At 43.5% G+C, this 21,018-nt stretch overlaps 1 protein-coding gene across 1 annotated transcript; it reads right to left on the bottom strand.

Annotated features, from left to right (window-relative positions):
- Nucleotides 1–6,600: 6,600 nt before the first annotated feature.
- On the bottom strand, nt 6,601–19,449 carry LOC116408942 (cell surface glycoprotein CD200 receptor 5-like). The gene is made up of 5 exons (XM_031897467.1): nt 19,395–19,449; nt 15,726–16,019; nt 12,378–12,635; nt 6,753–7,064; nt 6,601–6,629 (listed from the first exon to the last, which is right to left on the bottom strand). The coding sequence occupies exons 1-5, from the start codon at nt 19,447–19,449 to the stop codon at nt 6,601–6,603; spliced, it is 948 nt and encodes a 315-aa protein (XP_031753327.1).
- Between the last annotated feature and the right edge of the window lie 1,569 nt (nt 19,450–21,018).

Here is a 21,018-nt window from a genome sequence, read left to right as displayed (position 1 = left end):
AAAAGTATAAAAAGGGCTGACACCCATTTTGTACAGGTCTTCGTCCTGGGACTGCTTCTTGTAAAGAAGCGTATAACAGGCTAGTGTTCTAGTACAGGAGGTACTGTAACAGGTCACTCTGGGAGTGACAGGCAGGCTAGAGAGAACGGGCAGTGATAGCCCCAACAGGAGAGAGAGGGGTTAAGACCCCCCAGCACTCATGGCTGGAGTTAAGGGCCTGTAGTGTGTAGTAAGAGGAGCCAAGTCAGCACCTGGGAGTGTTCCCAGTGAAGGGGCCCTACGCGTGGACCGGGGTGAGTTCCTAGGTGGAAGCATCCGGCGGGAGTACCGGGGGTAGCCCAAAGAGAGAGAGTGTGACTTGAGCCGTCTGTGTGACATCCTCTGAAGTGTTCTGCCTGCATCAATAAACAAGTTCATCTGGTTCACCATTTTAACCAGTGTCTTGGTGGTTCATATACTGAGGATCCTCAACTGCCTGGTAAGCAGCTACCCCAAGGGAGGGGCAAGGTACCGGGAGTTGCTGGGAGTCCGGGTCCAAGGAGGACCTCATAGAGTTTTCCCAGGGAGGAGACATATAGCTCTACCTATACCTACCCTGGGTGGAGGCACGCCATTCATTTATATTACACCTGTCCCCCATAATAAGCGGGGGCTCAGGGCTCCTGTAGCGCCACACGCAGGTGATTGCGTGTTAAAAGTACAACCGTAGCCAAAATAGGGTTACAGTATTTTACCCAGGATGAGACTGTATCCTTCAGGGGTGGGCCCTGACTATTCTTTCTAAACCTACCTATTCCCAGATTTTCACAGTAGAGCTCTCTCTGCATGTTTCCTCAGAGAGAGAGCTCCGCAAAATGGCCTCTAGCCTCATGGCTGCTCAGCCTTTTATATCCCCAGTGCCACCTAATGGCCAAACTGTGGAAATGCACAAGTGGTCATGCTATGACCCAGGAACAAGGGACTTACTTCCTATTACATTAAGGACCCTTATAGCTGTCTAGAGAACTAGGGGACCACAGAGTGGGAAAAGGCATCATTTACCAGTTCCCTACAATGGTTTATTTAGACGAAGCAGGGTTTTACATATGAGCTGTTTATGCAATATACTTTTTATGTATGCAATATACATTCATAGGTATAGTTTTCCTTTAAATAAGAAGCAAATGAATCAGATTTATCGCCATTAATTAACCAGACCAGAGTATGTATTTGTGGGTTGCCCAATTCATTTAGCAAAACAATCCTTCTTCCCTACTATAGAACACTTGGATATCTAGGTGGGAACCAACAGGAAACAAAACAGTGTTTTCATTTAATCTATTTAGTCTGTTCAGTTATACACGCGACTACCTCCCCACAGTTTTACGTAACTTACATATAAACCATAAACATACAAATCCACTGACCCCCCAATTAAAATACTGACTTATTAGCACATTCATTATTTTTACTATTTTTATGAACTACTACTGACTGGTTATTGGGCCCCACAGCAACATCATTGGGCCCCTAAACTTACGCAGTTTGTGTAACTTGTGCAAAAACTCACATAACTTCCATATCAAGCAATGACAGCGCAGAGCAGGGGCAGGTAGGTGGGAAGGGGTTAAACTTAGGGCAAACCCCACTGACCACTGACAGCTCTGAGCTGGCATGTATGGAGCGGGCTGACTCTCAGAGCACCCTGGGAGCCGGCACCTCTAATACAGGTGGGGGGAATAGTGCTAGGAAGGGAAGGCAGGTTATAGTTGTAGGGGATTCAATTATTAGAAAGGTGCATACCTCCCAACATTTGAAAAGTGAAAAGAGGGACAAAATTGTTTGACCACGCCCACGTTGTGACCACGCCCCAATTACCACACCCCATTTTTAAAATTCATTTTTAAATGCCCCCATAGAAAGTACCCTCCATACACAGTGCGCCCATAGAAAGTACCCTCCATACACAATGCCCCCATAGAAAGTGCCCCCAATTTCCCCCATACACAGTGCCCCCCATACACAGTAGCCCCCCATACACAGTAGCACCCCATACACAGTAGCACCCCATACACAGTAGCACCCCATACACAGTGCCCCCCATACACAGTGCCCCCATACACAGTAGCACCCCATACACAGTAGCACCCCATACACAGTGCCCCCATACACAGTGCCCCCCCATACACAGTGCCCCCCCATACACAGTAGCCCCCAATTGCCCCATAGAGAGTACCTCCAATAGTAAATGCCCCCCATACCCAGTGCCCCCCCATACACAGTAGCCCCCAATTGCCCCATAGAGAGTACCTCCAATAGTAAATTCCCCCCATACACAGTGCCCCCCATACACAGTAGCCCCCAATTGCCCCATAGAGAGTACCTCCAATAGTAAATGCCCCCCATACACAGTGCCCCCCATACACAGTAGCCCCCAATTGCCCCATAGAGAGTACCTCCAATAGTAAATGCCCCCCATACACAGTGCCCCCATACACAGTAGCCCCCAATTGCCCCATAGAGAGTACCTCCAATAGCAAATTCCCCCCATACACAGTGCCCCCCATACACAGTAGCCCCCAATTGCCCCATAGAGAGTACCTCCAATAGTAAATGCCCCCCATACACAGTAGCCCCCAATTGCCCCATAGAGAGTACCTCCAATAGTAAATGCCCCCCATACACAGTGCCCCCCCATACACAGTAGCCCCCAATTGCCCCATAGAGAGTACCTCCAATAGTAAATGCCCCCCATACACAGTGCCCCCCATACACAGTAGCCCCCAATTGCCCCATAGAGAGTACCTCCAATAGTAAATGCCCCCCATACACAGTGCCCCCCATACACAGTAGCCCCCAATTGCCCCATAGAGAGTACCTCCAATAGTAAATGCCCCCCATACACAGTGCCCCCCCATACACAGTAGCCCCCAATTGCCCCATAGAGAGTACCTCCAATAGTAAATTCCCCCCATACACAGTGCCCCCCATACACAGTAGCCCCCAATTGCCCCATAGAGAGTACCTCCAATAGTAAATGCCCCCCATACACAGTGCCCCCCATACACAGTAGCCCCCAATTGCCCCATAGAGAGTACCTCCAATAGTAAATGCCCCCCAAACACAGTGTCCCCAATAGACGCTGCTGCTGCTTCTTGGGCTCCTGCTCCTTATGCGGCTCCTTCTACGGCGGCGACAGGCCCTTTTATGAGGTTGTGCCCGTGCGTACGTGTGACGTCATACGTACGCACGGGCGCAACCTTATAAAAGGACCTGTCGCCGCCGTACGAGGAGCAGAATAAGAAGCAAGAGCCGGAGGACTACACAGAGCCGCAGCCGGAGCGCTCGGCTGCAGTCAGCGGGATGCGCTGTAAAAACCGGGACTGTCCCGCGAAAAGCGGGACAGTTGGGGGGTATGAAGGTGGATAGGGTAATTTGTTGCAAAGACCCTACATGCCGAACTGTGTGTTGCTTGCCTGGTGCTAGGGTTCGGCATGTGGGGGAACGAGTGGACAGATTGTTGGGGGGGGCTGGGGAAGACCCGGCGGTCTTGGTACACATAGGTAAAGTTGTAGCTGATGAATTGCCAGTCACAATTATTTCTAGTTTTGGTGCTAAAGAATCTGAATCATAAAAAATAAAATCTGACAGTTAGTAAATGGCGCCTCGGTATATACAAATGGCAGAGAAAACCAACAACTCGTTGCAGATTTTTTTAATAACTTTGTTGTAAAAAAAATTTACATTTATAAAAACTGTAGAAATCACAACAACAACAAAAAAGCTAAAAAAAAAAAAAAATTAAGGTTTGTTTTGCTTCTCTAGGGCTGTGACTCTTTGCTTTAGAGCCATTAATTCTGCCACCACTTGTGTGTGACTCCACTCTTCTTCTTCCTCATCCTCCTTCTTTTCCTCTCCCCGCGGTTCTGGCATTTTCACCTCTCTAAGGCAGCCCTGCGCCCCTATATCAGGTACATAATATATTTATTATTATTGGGTTTTCATTATTGTGCTCTAAGCCCAATCAGCTTCAGACTGGGGACAGTGGGACCTATCAGAGGGCCTGGCCCCCAAGGCCCCTACCAACTGCAAATGCGCAAGGGAAGGAGTTGTCAGTAGCCGCACTGTATATTCATACCGGGGTATTTATTTCAACAACTCCACTGTGTAAAGTCTAATTTTGAGCTGTCACCATGGTTTTTTTTACCCACAATGCAACATTTTCCCCAGGGTTCCAGCATAATTGCAGTTGGCGGTGGGAGATGCAGTAAGTGGAAAGCAGCTCAACTGTTCGTGCACTTTAATGAGAATTGGACGCAACTGCGATTGATAATTTCCAATCATTTTCACCGTTTGGAGTGTGAGTGACTTGTGCAAATGAATATAAAATCAGATACTGGGAATTCCAACTTAGTATAAAAAAGGAGAATACAGAGTAAGTGCCGGTGACCAAACAGGGGTAATTCATGTAACACATATAAACTCTCAAACTACTCAAAAAATTAGAAATAAAGTATATATATTTCAGCACTGCATGAAGTTTTTAATAGTTTGGAATAAAGTTGTTTTATTTTTAATATTTGACTAGAGTGAGAGTTTATATTTATTACGAGTGACTTGTGCGCTTTATATTTGCCCATGACTGGGGAAACTCACTGCGGGGAGATGTGCCAGCCAAAGCCTGGGGGGGGGGGGGGGGCAGTAAGTGGATGACCCCTAAACTGTCCCACCTGTAAATGCGGCTCTTACTTTGTTTGGTGATACAGGTGCAGAGCCCCATATATACCAACAATGCACTGCTTCCATTATCTCTAATGGCCTTTACTTGTTAACCCTTTCTTCCCCACATCTCTTTAGTCTCCAGTTCTTTCTTGTATTGTCTCATAGTTTCTCCATGTTATATGTTATTCATCTCGGGGCTTAACTATCTCTAATTACCCAGCACTTACCTTATAGAAAGGATCTGTGACTGAAAAGTACACGCCCCCTGCAGTGACCATAGCAACTAAATTGAAGTTTAAATTCCAAAAGGAAGACCCACAGAAGAAAAAGTTAAAAAAAAAAAAATTTGTAAAATGTCAGAGAATATCAGTTTCTTTATACTGGTTCTCAGACATTTTATAAATTGTCCTTTTTTCAGTTTAACTTTCAGAGTAACTATTATAAAGGCCGAGCACCTATACAAGTGCCCATGTACTTACACGATTGGCCGTAGGAACTGAACAGCATCACAATGAGGAACAATCCCATAATAACCACAATGATGGAGACTGTGACTCTCACCCACAATATCCGACCTAAACGAGAAGAAATAGTAATTCAGTGTCTCTAAACTGTCAGCCAACAGAACATATTATCCTGAGATGATGTGAATGGAAGGAGGGAATAACCTACAGGTAATACAGTTACTCCCTGAGAAGGAATACGATGAATGTGAATAACAAATACAGACAAAGGAAACATCTGAATAATGGACTTTGGCCTCTGTAGGACAAACAGACATAAAGAGAGACTGGGGGAAAGGAGGTTTTGCCATCAGGATAGGAAAGGGTTCTTTATTTGGAACCTATGGAATTCCCTGGCAGGCACAGTGATGATGAACATGGTCCCACTGTACTGTCCCATAATGTAGATGTTAGAGGGGTGATCCTCATTCATTGGCAGATAGTGTGAATGATGATGCTATATAATTCATAATAATAATAATACCTATAATATGAGTAATTGTATTTAATAACAAAACAGGCACTTATGTGAGCGCAGTGTTTTTATTTAATTAATATACAAAGACACATATTCAAAGGCTGTTAGTTTAACTCCTCACTTACCAGTTGTCAATATAGTCACCTTGTTGTATGAATGAATATATTTACTATATATATTATCTATATGACACAAGGCACACTCCTAAAAATGTAATTAAAGAGATAATTACCCGAGCCGGCGGTGCTGATGGAGGTGCTGTGAGGCTGTGGGAATGTGGGGTGGGACACTATACAAGTCACTTGGGTGACATTGCTGCTGGTTGCAGTGTAAGTGCTGCTAACTGTCCAGCTCCTATCTGGCTCCATTGCTCTGTTTGTACTGATGGAACCTTCTGGGATCCATGAGATATTTGCCGCTGGGTTCCCCCCATGTGCCCGGCACTCAGGAACCCCAAGCTTGTTTAGCTTCAATGTCACGGAAGGCTGAACTGAAAATAGTGATAAAAAAGATACTCACTTATTTGAAATCATATGTTTATGTACATTTTGAGAAATGATGGATATGAAGTCGGCTGCCCCCCCCCCTACAGTAGGGAAATATTCTTTATAAATAAATAATAAAATCCCCTAATAACTAAAAAATAAAAAACAGATGAGGACTTGTCAGTCCTTTTTCTTTAAGTTAGTTATAACTTATCCTAGCAATGTTATAGAATAAAATTCTGTAATAGCTCACTGTAGGAGTGAGAGGCAGGATCTGGGTAGTTAGTTGAACAGCCAGAGGCTCCAACAAGGAGATTAGGAAGGGTTAGTTCCCAGTATGGAGAATCAAGATGCTCAGAAAAAGGAGATTCCTGGAGTAAGGCACCCTGTGAGTATCCCCTAGTACTGGGACTAGGGAACCATTAAGTGAGTGCTACCTCTGGGGTGTTCTGAACACTACGCCTGTGTGAATACCCCCAAGAATACAAAGTGTCTGGAGTAACTCTGCAGTGATTGATGCTTGTACCATCCGAACAGACATTGTGTAAATTCCACCCAATAAAAAAGTTTGCTACAAATACTCACCTAAAACTTCTAATAAAACAGAGGTGAAGAAGGTCCCAAGGGTATTTACAAACTGACAGGTGTAGTTGCCTTGGTCTGTTACTGCCGTATTCTCTATCCTGAGGGACGTATTCTCCTGCCTCATCCTCTCACTGCAGTTGTTGCGGTTGGTCAGGTTTTCCCAGTTCAGTGCCAGGGTGCAGTGAGAGTTATCCAGTAGCTGCACCTTCCATGTGAGTAACACTAATTGGTCCCCGGGATCCTGCCGACACCTCAGTACTGTAGAACTGCCGGCCCAGACCCGCACTGACTCTGTCACTGACACTGGCGGTTCTGCAAAACAGAAAGTTGTTTATCCAGGTGTATATAGATACAGTATCTAGCTCTGACCCACCATTGTAGAATTAAGGCAAGACTATAAATGACTATACATTATTACTATTATAATCTACTTTTTTAAGCGGATGCCATACAAATTGCCCAAAGCCCTGTAAAAGGCTTCCAGCTGTCATCTTGTGAGCAGACCATCGTGGGAGATGCACAGGATTTCTTGCCTTCTTTTATGTAAACATGTTCTTCGGTATCAGACTTGCTCTCTCAGAAAAATCCTTCATTCCAGGCGGAGTCTGAACAGCTCTCTCCTCTCTCCCCTTCACTTCTCCTCCACTTCCCATAAGATTTTATAAGGATTCACTCCCCCCTCCCATCAGAACGTGTGATCTATGCTACCAGCCCCTAGAGCTGCATAAAGAATAAGAATATATATAGCGTTCTAGGTGGCACTAATGTGGTGAATCTATTGTCAGTAAAATGCCAAAATGACTTTCCTTCTCTTCTTTAACTTTATCTATTTAGGATTAGTATTATATTATATACTGCTGAGTTCTGTGTTTTATATGATCAGATAGGGATACTTACCTGCATCCCCGTATATAAAGGCCAAACAGATCAGGGCAGGTAGGTGCGTCTCCATCATAACGTTACACTGTGAATGCTGTGTGTGAATACGGTCAGTGCTGCTCCCTTAGTGACTGGGGGGGGAAATGTGCTTTCTGACCACTTCTGTATCACTAAGCAGCACCTTTATTAACTATTTGTTTGTTTCTTCTGTATATTGTTCTGTTACGAGTCAGACAGGAGCCAAAACGAAACTAATTTTTATTGAAAACAGTTTTCTGTACAATATAAGGGCATGAAAGTTTCCCTTAAAAACAAGGAGCACATTAATACACTACCAGGTCCAGAGAATTAATATTTTCGGGGGGCTGTCACATTTATTGATGGTGCCAATGTTTCCCAACTATTGTTCCATAACAAACAAATCTCACAGTGACAGTAATAGTCAGTAATAGTCAGTCAGTCTGTCAGTCAGTCTGTCCCAGCACAGAACCAGTCACACAGGTAAGTTCTGCTGTGAAGGGGGATTTAGAGAGGGGTTTGACATAGATACCAACCCACCAGGCTTTTTTTTTTAGTATAAAAATATGTTTATTATCAACATTTTGACCCCTGGAACGTTCCCTCTCCTCCTCTGACAGGTTTTCTGCTTTGCAACTTCCTGCCGCCCTGAGATTAGTGTCAGCGGGTTGCTAGGCAACACAGGCTCACTTCCTGCTCCATTTCAAACCTTCCCCTCACTGACATGAGTGTTTATGTTCTTACCCTAACATCTCCATTTTTCCACCGACTATAAAGCATCAGCAAAAATAAATATAGTGGCCATTCTTTAAACCATAATGAGAGACCGTTAGCCCATAGGATATTCTATGGAAATGGAAATTTTGTTGGAGCAAAACTGGTTTCCCTTCCCAGGATTCCCTCTGCTGCACATACAAATAAGGAGAGGGTCTTCTCGCTCAAAATGCTTTCCATGTTCTTACCCCTACTAGGGGCATGCAGTGCAGGGAGGAGGGCAGTGACAGGGCGCAGGGGAACAGGAAGTGACACGTAGTGGGGGAGAGGAATTACAGGCGCAGTGAGCAAAAGAAGCGGCGCCATTTTGGAAGAGTGGAGCAGCGTCCCTCCCACCCACCCTATAGGAGAAGTTACAATAGTGTCACGTGGGGACTTGGGTCCAAAAATGTTTGTTGTCACAGCCGGCGGTGGAATGCTTGCCCTGGGGGCCCATGGCCATGGATTGTTACAGCCGACTGGTGCTGATGCAGGCTATTGTCGGGCATGGGTGCCGCAAGAGGGGTGACAAGTTGGTTACCTGGTTCCCATCTGCCCCTATGGGGTTGGGGGGCCGGCATGCCAGGTAGCCCAGGAAGGAGTGTAGCAGTGGTGGTTTGGGCAAACATTCCCTGGATATGTTCTTTCTCAAAAGTTAAAACAATTTAATACATTGATGATGTTAATATAAATTTATTTTAATCTGTAATTAAAGCTGTGACCTTCTCTATCCCAAAACCTTATTGTGTCTCGAGGTTGAAAGGGTTCCAGAAATGGATATACGCATGGGGTAAGTTGGTGGTTATACTTCCTGAGGAGACTTGACGCTGCCCTTGTTATGAGTATTTCTACCCACACAGACGCTTCTTTTTCCTGAATGGAATGGTACCAGCCATTTAAATATAATGTGCTAATGCACCCGTTGTATAAAACTCAATTTCTATAAGAGATTCTCCATTTAAAACATGAGGTGAGCCCTGAGCACAGGCTGGAGTGTCCATCTATGTACCCACAGTATGTATATAAAAATAATCAATTTCTCTGCATATTCCCAAAACCCAAATTGGGTCAGAAGGTTCCAGCTCTCAGTTTGACAGGTACCGAAACTGTAAGAATCAAAGATAAATACCATTTTATGGTTTATGCTGTTTGCTTCTGTTATGAGGAGGCGGGGAAATATCCCTACATTCATTAAAACCTATATACATGTTCTGGGGCTGCAATCTGCCTGACACCAGGTTGAAGAAAAGAAATGACAATTTATTTTTTTGATTGGCAGTCGCTGTTGTGTCTTGCCAGAAATTCCCTGGTGGTTTCTAAGACCTAGGCCTAGGGAAAATAGAGATATCTAACATCTGGACAACTTATTAAGCCTTAAGGTGGCCATACACATTACAATTACGACCAATGGTCGCAGGAAATATCTTTCACAACTTCCAATAAAGTTCAGGGCTGAATCGTCAGATATGAAGGCAGAAACAATAGGAATTCTAATCCAATCTGAGGATTGAGCCCTAAATACATGCCTTTGCTCGGGGGCTGTTGATCAAAAGAGACGACCAATATTCAAGGCTTTTGCAATATTTTTTTGTTGCCTCGTCAATCCACCATACACGTACCGAATACAAAACCTTACAATAATATCGGTGCGTGTATGGTCAGCTTTAAGCATTAGCTTTAGCAGCCATGTCCTGGTGAAGCACATTCATTTCCATAGGCCTAACCAGTCTGTCAAGTTAGTACCTGTGAAGCTCACCTCAGAGGCTAGAGGCCATAGGCTAGCCATCATGGGAAGCTGTTGGCACACCAAGGAGATTTGGAGGGTAGTGGCCCTGTCACAGACAGAAAACCTGAGGGGCTGTAGGAGAAACATCCAGAAGATGTCCAACATGATTCAGATATCACCTTTCTATAGTGACCCATTCAATACACCGGCTGCTAGTAGCCTGGCATGCCATAATACACTGAGAGAAAAAAGAGAAAGGGAAAGGAGATACTAGTATGGTTCTCCAGTGATAGGAAAGGCTGTATTATATATCAATCTGGCAAACCACTGCACCTTATACCTGAGAGGCAGGTATACTTGAAATGCTAACATTTCTACTAAATATATGTGTATCTTGCAGGTCATATGTCCGTTTATATCACATTTCAAGGTCGGTAGAGTGAATACCAAGGTAACATCTGCAGTCATATCGATAAGTGATAAGCAAAGCCTGGGCTGCCATCAGGGGGTTACAGGGGTGTATTTCAGTCAAGGCCCCTCAAGAGGGGGGAGACCCCAAGAGAAACAGAAATGTTTGATTCAGGGGTTGTGAAGGCATAGAGTTTGCTGGGTGGGGTTTGCTCAGATTATGGTCAGTCATCTTGTATAATAGTGGGTAATTGGGGCAAATTGGGGGGTGTGACCATGCAGGCAAACAGATTTTTTTTGTTGGGTCCCCATTTTGTTTGCTGGCAAGATCCACCATCCAGGGGGCCAGGTGGGTCCTGTTATCTTAGCAGTACGGCACCCCTTACTGATGGCAGCTCTGTAAACACCAGTTAAATATATCATAATCAAATGAAATAACAGCAGGGTCTTACTAAGTTCCCAAAGCAAAATTCCAAGGACTGAAAGGCTTACAGTACCTACATTTTATCTGGGCTAGTAAAGCAATCGTAATCGTCAGTAACTAGATGCAGATAATACTGTACAACACTGTGAGCTTCATTAAAAAGTCCATTCTTCATTTTTGGAACAGAGATTCTGGTTATGGTGCAGTGTAAAGAGCACATTATATGAAGGAATTGTACTTGTGGTGTTTTTATTGATATATCCTTAACAAAAAATAGTGAATCTTTATGAAAGAAAAGCTTAGGAGAGATTTCTCAAAGCCAAAATTGAGAGTTTTCACCATTATGGAATAACTCTAATTTGAAACAGTTATCTCATTGCACTGAATCGTTACATATATCAGTAGAGGAGAGCGTTAGTAATGGTACATTTCTATCCTACAAACAGGCAAAAGACAGGTGAGAAATACATGGAAATTGTTTAGTGCTGAAAGTACCAATACAATCATTTGGGGAAAAAATACTATAATATTATTATATAATTCTATATTACTATATACTTCTAATAAAAAAGAAATTGGTTTCCAGACAGTACTTTCTTGAGCAGAGACTTCTCCGCATAGAGGCTTGTTAGAGAGATGGAGTTGCCGGGATTGGAGGAGGCGGCATTTACAATTCTGTTTATCGGATTCATTTCACTCCACGTTTACTTTGAATTCTTGAATCAATTTCATCATTCTTGGGATAAGTTATCACAAATCTTACAGCAAGTCTATGATCAATGTCCATTACATGTAGAGGAAATAGATATCTTCACAAATATCAGCATAATATCCTCTGAAATGGGCTCAATATAGGGCTTCACTGGTTAAAGAAAAAAGACACAATATTATTCTCAGTTGTTTGACACCTACAGCCTCTACAAAGTTGATTGATTGAGCATTAACATTAATTCAACTCATCTATGGGATAAGAGCAAATTCAGTTTAAACTGGGGCAAGAAGCTATAGATCAAAGAACTAAAGTTAAATAATAATTTGTAATAATTTCTGTATAACAGTTCTCAGGTCAACTTTCCCTTTCAGGGAATAACTATTTTGTGCACTAATAAAAGTGTTGTTGTACTTACATGATCAGCGGTAAAACTTGAACAGGATCCAAATGAGGAGCAATCCCAGAATAACAACAATGATGGAGACCGTGACTCTCACCCATAAGAAAAGGCCTGAGTGAGAAGAAGGAATGGAAGATTTATTCTGTACCTCCAAAAATATAATACACATATAAAGTATAAAGTTAAATAAACATTAATAAACAAACAAAAATAATGGATTGTTATACATTTGGTTTTATACACCAAATTTGTTTTTTGTTTTGGTTTTTAAAATAACTGTCCAAATTCCTAAAAATGTTACATACGCGAGCCGGCGGTGCTGATGGCGGTGCTGTGAAGCTGTGGGAATGTTGGGTGGGACACTATACAAGTCACTTGGGTGACATTGCTGCTGGTTGCAGTGTAAGTGCTGCTAACTGTCCAGCTCCTATCTGGCTCCATTGCTCTGTTTGTACTGATGGAACCTTCTGGGATCCATGAGATATTTGCCGCTGGGTTCCCCCCATGTGCCCGGCACTCAGGAACCCCAAGCTTGTTTAGCTCCAACGTCACGGAAGGCTGAACTGAAAACAGTGACAAAAAAAGATACTCACTTATTTGCAGTCATATTTGTTTTGGTAAATTTTGAGAAATGATAGATATGAAGTTGACTGCCCCCCCTACAGTAGGGAAATATTCTGGATAAACAGATAAAAAAATTCAATAATAACTAAAAAATAAATGTGCCCCTTGCAGAGTCAGAGTGTTATTCATTACAGATGTATTTGATCCCCTTAGGGCTACGGGCAGGAAGGCAAGATGTCAAACGTGGGTGATCCCTACAGGGCAGCACCTAGCCCTCTGGCACACACGGCGTATCCTCAGGTCGGGGTTTCACTCAGCAGAGCACAAGATCATGGCTGTTCCACTTGTTATTTAAGCTGATGGAGACACTCACAGACAGGCAAGTTCTGTATAAAGAGTCACCTCCCCAATAGTATCCCTCAATTTGTGTTTCCTATAAATGCAACCTTAAGCAGGTGAGGGAGGAGTTACCAACAAGGTAAATCCACCAGCCATTAACGGTGGCTTATCGCCAGAAAATGCTCAGATGTTGTTTTTTTGGCCAAAATATTATTTCCCAGGAAAAAAACAGCTACAACTTTGAGACTATTTTCTGAATGTTAGTAAATCTACCCTTTTAGTGTTATTTTCTCTTGTGTTGTATTTGCCTGCTGGTTATTGTACGCTGGGCAGGAGTATGTTGGATATGCACCAGAAGTGGGGAACAGAGGGGACTTGTCCTTTTTCCGGAGGTTAGTTATAACTTATTCTAGCAATGTTATAGAATAAAATTCCGTAATAGCTCACTGTAGGAGTGAGAGGCAGGATCTGGGTAGTTAGTTGAACAGCCAGAGGCTCCAACAAGAAGATTAGGAAGGGTTAGTTCCCAGTATGGAGAATCAAGATGCTCAGAAAAAGGAGATTCCTGGAGTAAGGCACCCTGTGAGTATCCCCTAGTACTGGGACTGGTGAACCATTAAAGGAGACATATTGGATAAATGGGGAGCAACGCTTATTTTGTAGGCAATTATGAATAATATTCGGTGCTGGTTTCCCTTTGGGCTAAACATTAACCCTATCTGTAACAATGGCCCCTTTATTGGAGCTCCCTATAGATCCTCTCACTTCTCTGTCCGAGTTTGAAATGGAGAGTGGGCGTGTCCAAACGGTCCCTGCCAGAAGCACAGTAGGAGGGGGAGAGCCAATCACAGCCCTGCAGTCACACAAGCACAGACAGGCTTCAGTTCCCTATCAGGTCAGCCTAGCTGCTGATTGGTTCCTATCCTACAGTGCAGGGTATGGAGGGCCGCCGGCTCCCCAGCTCATCCAGAGAATTCAGCCAGCAGGAAGTGGAACAGATGGGCGGGGCTAGTGGGGTTTTTGTGGAATTTCTCAATAAATCAGTCAGAAAGACAACTTTTTAAGCCCAATCCTTCTATATCTAGAGGAGTATAATTCCCTGGTACATTCATCATTTTTATAGGATATGTCTCCTTTAAGTGAGTGCTACCTCTGGGGTGGTCTGAACACTACGCCTGTGTAAATACCCCCAAGAATACAAAGGGCCTGATTCACTAAAGGGCGATAAAACGTGCGCTATTTTTATTGTGCGCTAAAATTTTTACCGCTTCTTAATTTTGGCGATTTTTCGCACGATTCACTATAAGCATACTCGCGCTTTTTTACGCGCGATATTGCATGCGTTATTTAACTCATGCAATTTAAAAAAAAAAAAAAATTATGACAAGATGGGAAACATGGATGGAATTCTGAATTACTACATGTGCTAAATTACGCCCGCGAATAGTTGCCGCATATGAATGGTAGCATAGAAATAGTGTATAAAAATTGTCGCCGCATATAAATGGTGTATATAAATATTAGCCACATATAAATGGTATCATATAAATAGTAGATGCATATAAATAGTAGCCACTAGTGATGAGCAAATGTGTTCTGGTTTCTTTAGTGAAAAATTAGCAAATCTTTCGAAAGATCCACGAAACGGCAAAAATGTTGTGCGGGCAAAAAAATTGTTGCCCGTGACTATTATTTTTTGACGCTTGTATAAATTTTTGGATGTGCGGTGAATTTTTGCGTGGCGAATTTTTTCATGCGTTTTGCCATTGGCGGATTGTTTTGTGAAACGCATGAAAAAATCCGCCGCAAAAAATTCAATGCACGTCCAAAAATTCGCTGCGAATCCATGCCTGCCGAAACATTTCATCACTTGTAGCCAAATATAAATAGTCGCGCAAATGAACGCACGCCATGTTAGCCATACACGCCAATACTTGCAGAAAATTACTGTATTAAAAATGAACATTTCGCTGCAAACTGGCGGCTGCGTCACTCTGGGGGAAACACATACTTGAATAAATAACACTATAAGTCCATATTTTATTGCAAAAAATCATTTACTGTACTTTTGTATAATTTTTCGCCTGCCTGTAGTAGGTGTTAATTTTCGCATAGCCGAATGCGATATTTAGCGCGCAAAAGTTATAGTGAATCATGCGATCGTATTCTTTTCAGCGCGGAAATTAACGCATGTGGTAAAACTAGTGCGAGAAATAACCCATGCGAAAATGGCGATTTTTTGCACGCGATAATACTATGGTGAATCGCGCGCAAATTATTTTGCGTTTTTTAACAGAAAAAGGGGGGGGTAATTTTTATCGCACTTTAGTGAATCAGGCCCAAAGTTTTCTGGAGTAACTCTGCAGTGATTGATGCTTGTACCATCCGAACAGACATTGTGTAACATCCAGCCAATAAAAAAGTTTGCTTCAAGAACCACTGGCACCCAAGTTAATTAGAGATTAGTTCTGTGTGGAATTTAGTGTGGTTAACCCTTCTTCCATCAGTACAGTGTGGTCCCAGAGAGGAAAACTTGTGTGTAACATGGGCTCTTTTGGGCTATTGGGAGTTACAAATGGCCAAACCCAAGTTGGGAAGGAACAACTTTTAAAAATCAAGGGGCAGCCCATTTGCTAAAAGGAGATACATATACAATAGGGAGAAGAATGTGAGTGTGAGTTTATGAGTGTGAGTGTGAGTTTATGAGTGTGAGTTTATATAAAGCCGGATAGGAATCTACAAACACTCACCTAAAACCTCTAATAAAACAGAGGTGAAGAAGGTCCCAAGGTAAGTTACAAGCTCACAGGTGTAGGTGCCTTGGTCTGTTACTGTCGTATTCTCTATCCTGAGGGACGTATTCTCCTGCCTCACCCTCTCACTGCAGTTGTTGTAGTTGGCCAGGTTTTCCCTACTCACTGACAGGATACAGCGAGAGTTATCTAGTAGCTGCACCTTCCATATGAGCATCAGTAAACTGTCCCCGGGATCCTGCCGACACCTCAGTACTGTAGAACTGCCGGCCCAGACCCGCACTGACGGTTCTGCAAAACAGAAAAGCAACTAAATTGAACAAAAAGTTTGTTTAGATTTATGTAGTTTCTCACAATATATATATAGTCAAGCCCACATTATAGAATAAAATCAAGGCTATCATTACCTAATTCTTATTATAGTTATAATCCCAATGAATATATTGTGCAATTTTAGAGGGGTCGGTGTGCACCTATATTTACCTTTGCTCAACATGTGTTGAAATATATTCTGTCTATTCATTTCATTTACTATCTCCTTCTCTGCAAACAGTGACTTGTTGGCACCAGATATTACTGACATTGCTGAACTGAAGCAAAGGGCAAGTAGTACGTTCAGCCCATATGCCCCTATCATAGTACTGTTATTATCTGTGAGACTAGATCTGTCACATTCCACATACAGTAATAATGCATTTGGGAAGTTGACCGTATTTTCTTACTTTCCCTCAACTTAGCTTTGTTATCTTTTCCACTTTCCCAGTTACTATTGATGAGTGATGTTATTTGCCAGGCATGGGTTTGCAAAATTCTGCAAAAAAACCACTGCAAGAAAAAAACACCCATCGACTTCAATGCATTTTGTGTGAAAAAAAAACAACAGCAAAAAAAACCCCAATGACTTTACGTTTTACAAATTTTTAATTTGTCACTATTAGTTACTAAGTAAGTAAGGGGCAACAAGTACATCTTCTTCTATGGGCCAGCCTCCATTGGTCTCCCAAGTAACCTGGCCTCACTCAGTGTCCCTGTTTAACAGGGAGATCATCAGTAGCTGTCTATGATAGAGAGGGGCATGCTGGGAGTACAGTGGTACTGATGGTAGAAGAGGACATGGCTGGCCTACGTGCCCAGAAGTGGAGTAGGAGTGACTATTTAAAAGGCTGGCATCTTGTAATAAGACCCCTTAGGACAGTGCTGTCCAACTGGTGGCCCGCGCCCCCCATCTGTGTGGCCCCCCACCTGTCTGGCTGCTTTGATGGTTTACCCTTATGTAAACTTTAAATGGTATCAGTACTGAGATTAACTGCATGGTTCTCACCTCAGATTCAGGCTGTAATCCCTCTGTACTGTTCACACTTTTTAATCTCTGCATTGTTCACCCCCTGCAGTGTTCACACCTCCTGCTCAGGCTGTAATCACCCACATTGTTCTACTGTTCACACCTCAGACATTGTATGTACTGCCTGGCCTATGCTGCCTGTGTGTAGGCAGCATAGGGTAGGCAGAGTATGGCACATAGGCAGCATAGGGCAGGGAGGGTATTCAACACACAGGCAGCATAGGGCAGGGAGAATATATGGCACACACAGGCAGCATAGGACAGGCAGAGTATGGCACACACAGGCAGGGTAGGGCAGGCAGAGTATGGCACACACAGGTAGCGTAGGGCAGGCAGAGTATGGCACACACAGGTAGCGTAGGGCAGGCAGAGTATGGCACACACAGGCAGCATAGGGCAGGCAGAGTATGGCACACACAGGTAGCGTAGGGCAGGCAGAGTATGGCACACACAGGTAGCGTAGGGCAGGCAGAGTGCTGCCTGTGTGTGCCATACTCTTTCTACCGTATGCTGCCTGTGGGAGGTGAACCTGGCAGGGGTTTGTTCTGGGAGTTTGTTAGCAGTTGGAAATAGCCATTAAATGGTCCCTAAGGTGTGTAATTATATGCTGGGGGTTGCTGTGCTATCCACAGGGGAGGAGGAGTCATATGGATTTTAGGGTGTGTCTTAATATGACATAATATAATTTTTTCGCATATGAATGATATCCCTGCAGTGAGGACCAAGCCTTTGGGTTTTTGCTGCACTACCACCATTGTGATAAAATGGGTGTGGTTTGAAGTGGGTGTGGTTTAAAAGGGGGGAGTGGTTAAAACTGGCTTCCATTAGCGGCCCTCCACCATGTATGCGCAAGAAATTCCGGCCCTCGGCACCGCAGAAGTTGGACAGCACTGGCCTAGGAGATAATAAGTTCCATGCAGGATGCTGCTGCCACTTTACTGAGAGATCTGACTAAATGAGAGAACTTGGCAGGAAACGGACAAACGAGGTTCAGTGTTGATAAATTTCAAAGTTTCAAAAGTAGCGCCAAACACTCCGGACGCCAGGATATACTTTTAAAATTCAATCTTTATTCATCCATTTAAAAGCAAAAAACGCCTGACGCGTTTCGTACACGAATGTACTTAATCATAGTTTTGCCTATGATTAAGTACATTCGTGTACGAAACGCGTCAGGCGTTTTTTGCTTTTAAATGGATGAATAAAGATTGAACTTTAAAAGTATATCCTGGCGTCCGGAGTGTTTGGCGCTACTTTTGAAACTTTGAAATTTCCCCTTGGCTGCGGGTTCGGGGCCCTGAGCACCCGGACCACCACAGGACTACGGTGAGCTTTGTTCTATGCACACAGATATTTCTGTAAATTTTTGGATTGTGTGATTGACCCGGGGTCTCCACACCTGGGTCTCAGCTGTACTTCGGTACGATTTTCCGATCCTCACTCACTATAACACATGTTTATCTTAGTACTTAGTACTTACTATGTACCTACTTGGTTATTAATTTAGCTTCATACTTTTGTGCAGTTTTTCTTCAAATTTGTTCAGTGTTGATAAATGAAAGGTTATGCACTTGGGAAGAAATAACAAAGTTATACGCTAAATGGCAGTGTGTTAGGGGGATCTTTAATTGAGGGGTTATTTGTGGATAACAACTCAGTGTCACTCAGTGGCTACTAAAGCCCTATACTGACATACTCAGCAGTTCTCAGCATAAGCACTAAGGAGCATCATTTTATTCTCTCTTATGCTCTTCCACTCCTGTTAGGTCTGATTAGTAAATGACCCCTCTAGAAGTGCAAAGTCAGAATGTGTTCCTTTCGGAATGGGCCGCCGGGACACCAGGAAAAATCCCAGACCTGATGCCCGCAGGGCACTATACCGGTCGCCCTCTCCCGGCGTGCTGAACGTAAGTTTAATTTAGGGAGGGGGTTGGATGGGTAAGGGGAGCCTGCAGGGGGGGTTGAAAGGCTGTGGTGGGGGCCATTGGGGGGTACAGGGGCCCCCGAAGGAAGAAGTCCCGTTGGACCCTGCACCCCCCAGTCTGACCCTGTATGTGGGTCTGTTGGGGTATATCAAACGGGTGGAACTTGATAGACTGTCATATTTTTCAGCCAAAATGCATTACATGTATGTATAGCAGGGGGGACAGGGCTGCCTGGGTCTCAGAAGGGAGGGTGGGGGGGGGGAAAGGGCTCTGCTTTTGGTACATCGACCTACAGTAGGTGCCTAATACCTAGCCTGTCTGCTGAAAATGATTTCATTATATTACGTAGCGATAAGTTCTGTGTTTTATATAATTCAGTGGTGCAGATCCGGTTCTTACCTGCATTCCCACATATAAAGGCCAAACAGACGAGGGCAGGTAGGTGCATCTCCATCATGAAGGTTACACTGCGATCAATGTGAATACGGTCGGCGCTGCTCCATTAGTGACTGGGGAGGGAAATGTACTGTCTGACCACTTCCCCAGCACTAAGCTCCGCCTTCATCTTTACTAACCAGTGTTTTCCTTTTCTTTTTTAAACTGAGAATTTTATTGAAAGCATTATTTGTACATATATAGTCCCTCTTAAAGGGAAACTAACCCCCCAGAATGAATACGTAACCAACAGATAGTTTGTATTATGTTAAGTGGCCTATTAAAGAATCTCCCCAAACTGGAATATACTGTATATATCAGTAAATATTGCCCTTTTACATCCTTTCCCTTGAGCCGCCATTTAGTGATGTGCTGTGTGCTCCCTCAGAGATCAGCTGACAGGAAGTGATGCAGCTCTAACTGTAACAGGAAGTAGTGTGGGAGCAAAAGGCAGAACTCTGCCCATTCATTGGCTGATGGGGCCTAGCATGTATGTGTGCCTTGGCTTGTTTGTGTGCACTGTGACTCCTATGATCCCAGGGGGCGGCCCTTAGTACATAAAATGGCAGTTTCCTATTTAGGATTACCCAATGGCACATACTGCTAAATAAGTATATTTATATGAAAATGGTTTATTTAGATGAAGCAGGTTTTACATATGAGCTGTTTGTGCAATATATTTATAGAGACCTACATTGTTCAGAGGTATAGTTTTCCTTGAAATAAGAAGCAAATGAATCAGATTAATCGCCATTAATTAACCAGACCAGAGTATGTATTTGTGGGCTGCCAAATTCATTTAGCAAAACAATCCTTCTTCTCTACTATAGAACACTTGGATATCTAGGTGGGAACCAACAGGAAGGGGAGGAGCAAATTCAAACATTGCAAAAAGGCTCCCTATAGTGACTGCCTTCTGCATCTCAAAGATGGGAACATTCACATAATTCATGATTTACAGACAGGGCCGCCATCGGGGGGAGGGGGGGGGAGAAGGGGTACAGTTGGTCCCCACAGCAACATCATTGGGCCCCTAAACTTAGTTTGTGTAACTTGTGCAAAAACTTACGTAACTTCCATATCAAGCAATGACAGCGCAGAGCAGGGGCAGGTAGGTGGGAAGGGGTTAAACTTAGGGCCACTGACCCCCAATAAACTGAATGACTATTTAGCACATTAATCAATGGAACTCTTTATATGAACTGCTTATTATAGAGGAACATCAGCCGTTTGTATTGCGCACACAAGGGGCGTGGCCAAAATGTTGGTACTTTGCGCTTGTGTTCATGGGGGGCCCCATATAAACAACTTGTGTGGAGCCCCAATGTTTCTGATGGCGGCCCTGTTTACAGAGCTATAAATATGGACTATATATGCGGCTGATTTTTGCCTCATTTAGTTTGGGTGATGTTTTTATGATGTTGGAAGTTTTCGTTAGAGTTTTTATAATAAATGTTCAATTATTTATTAAGTTCTTGTCTCTAAGCGTCATAGCGATGGTTTGGAGGTGCGGCCATGAAGAATAAAAACATGTTTATTGTCAACATTTTGATGCAAACATTTCCTGAAGGCACAAGGGAATGTTTCC

This window comes from Xenopus tropicalis, chromosome 2, assembly GCF_000004195.4.
Source record: "Xenopus tropicalis strain Nigerian chromosome 2, UCB_Xtro_10.0, whole genome shotgun sequence".
Taxonomy (NCBI): domain Eukaryota; kingdom Metazoa; phylum Chordata; class Amphibia; order Anura; family Pipidae; genus Xenopus; species Xenopus tropicalis.
This window is presented reverse-complemented; position numbering and strand designations above follow the sequence as displayed.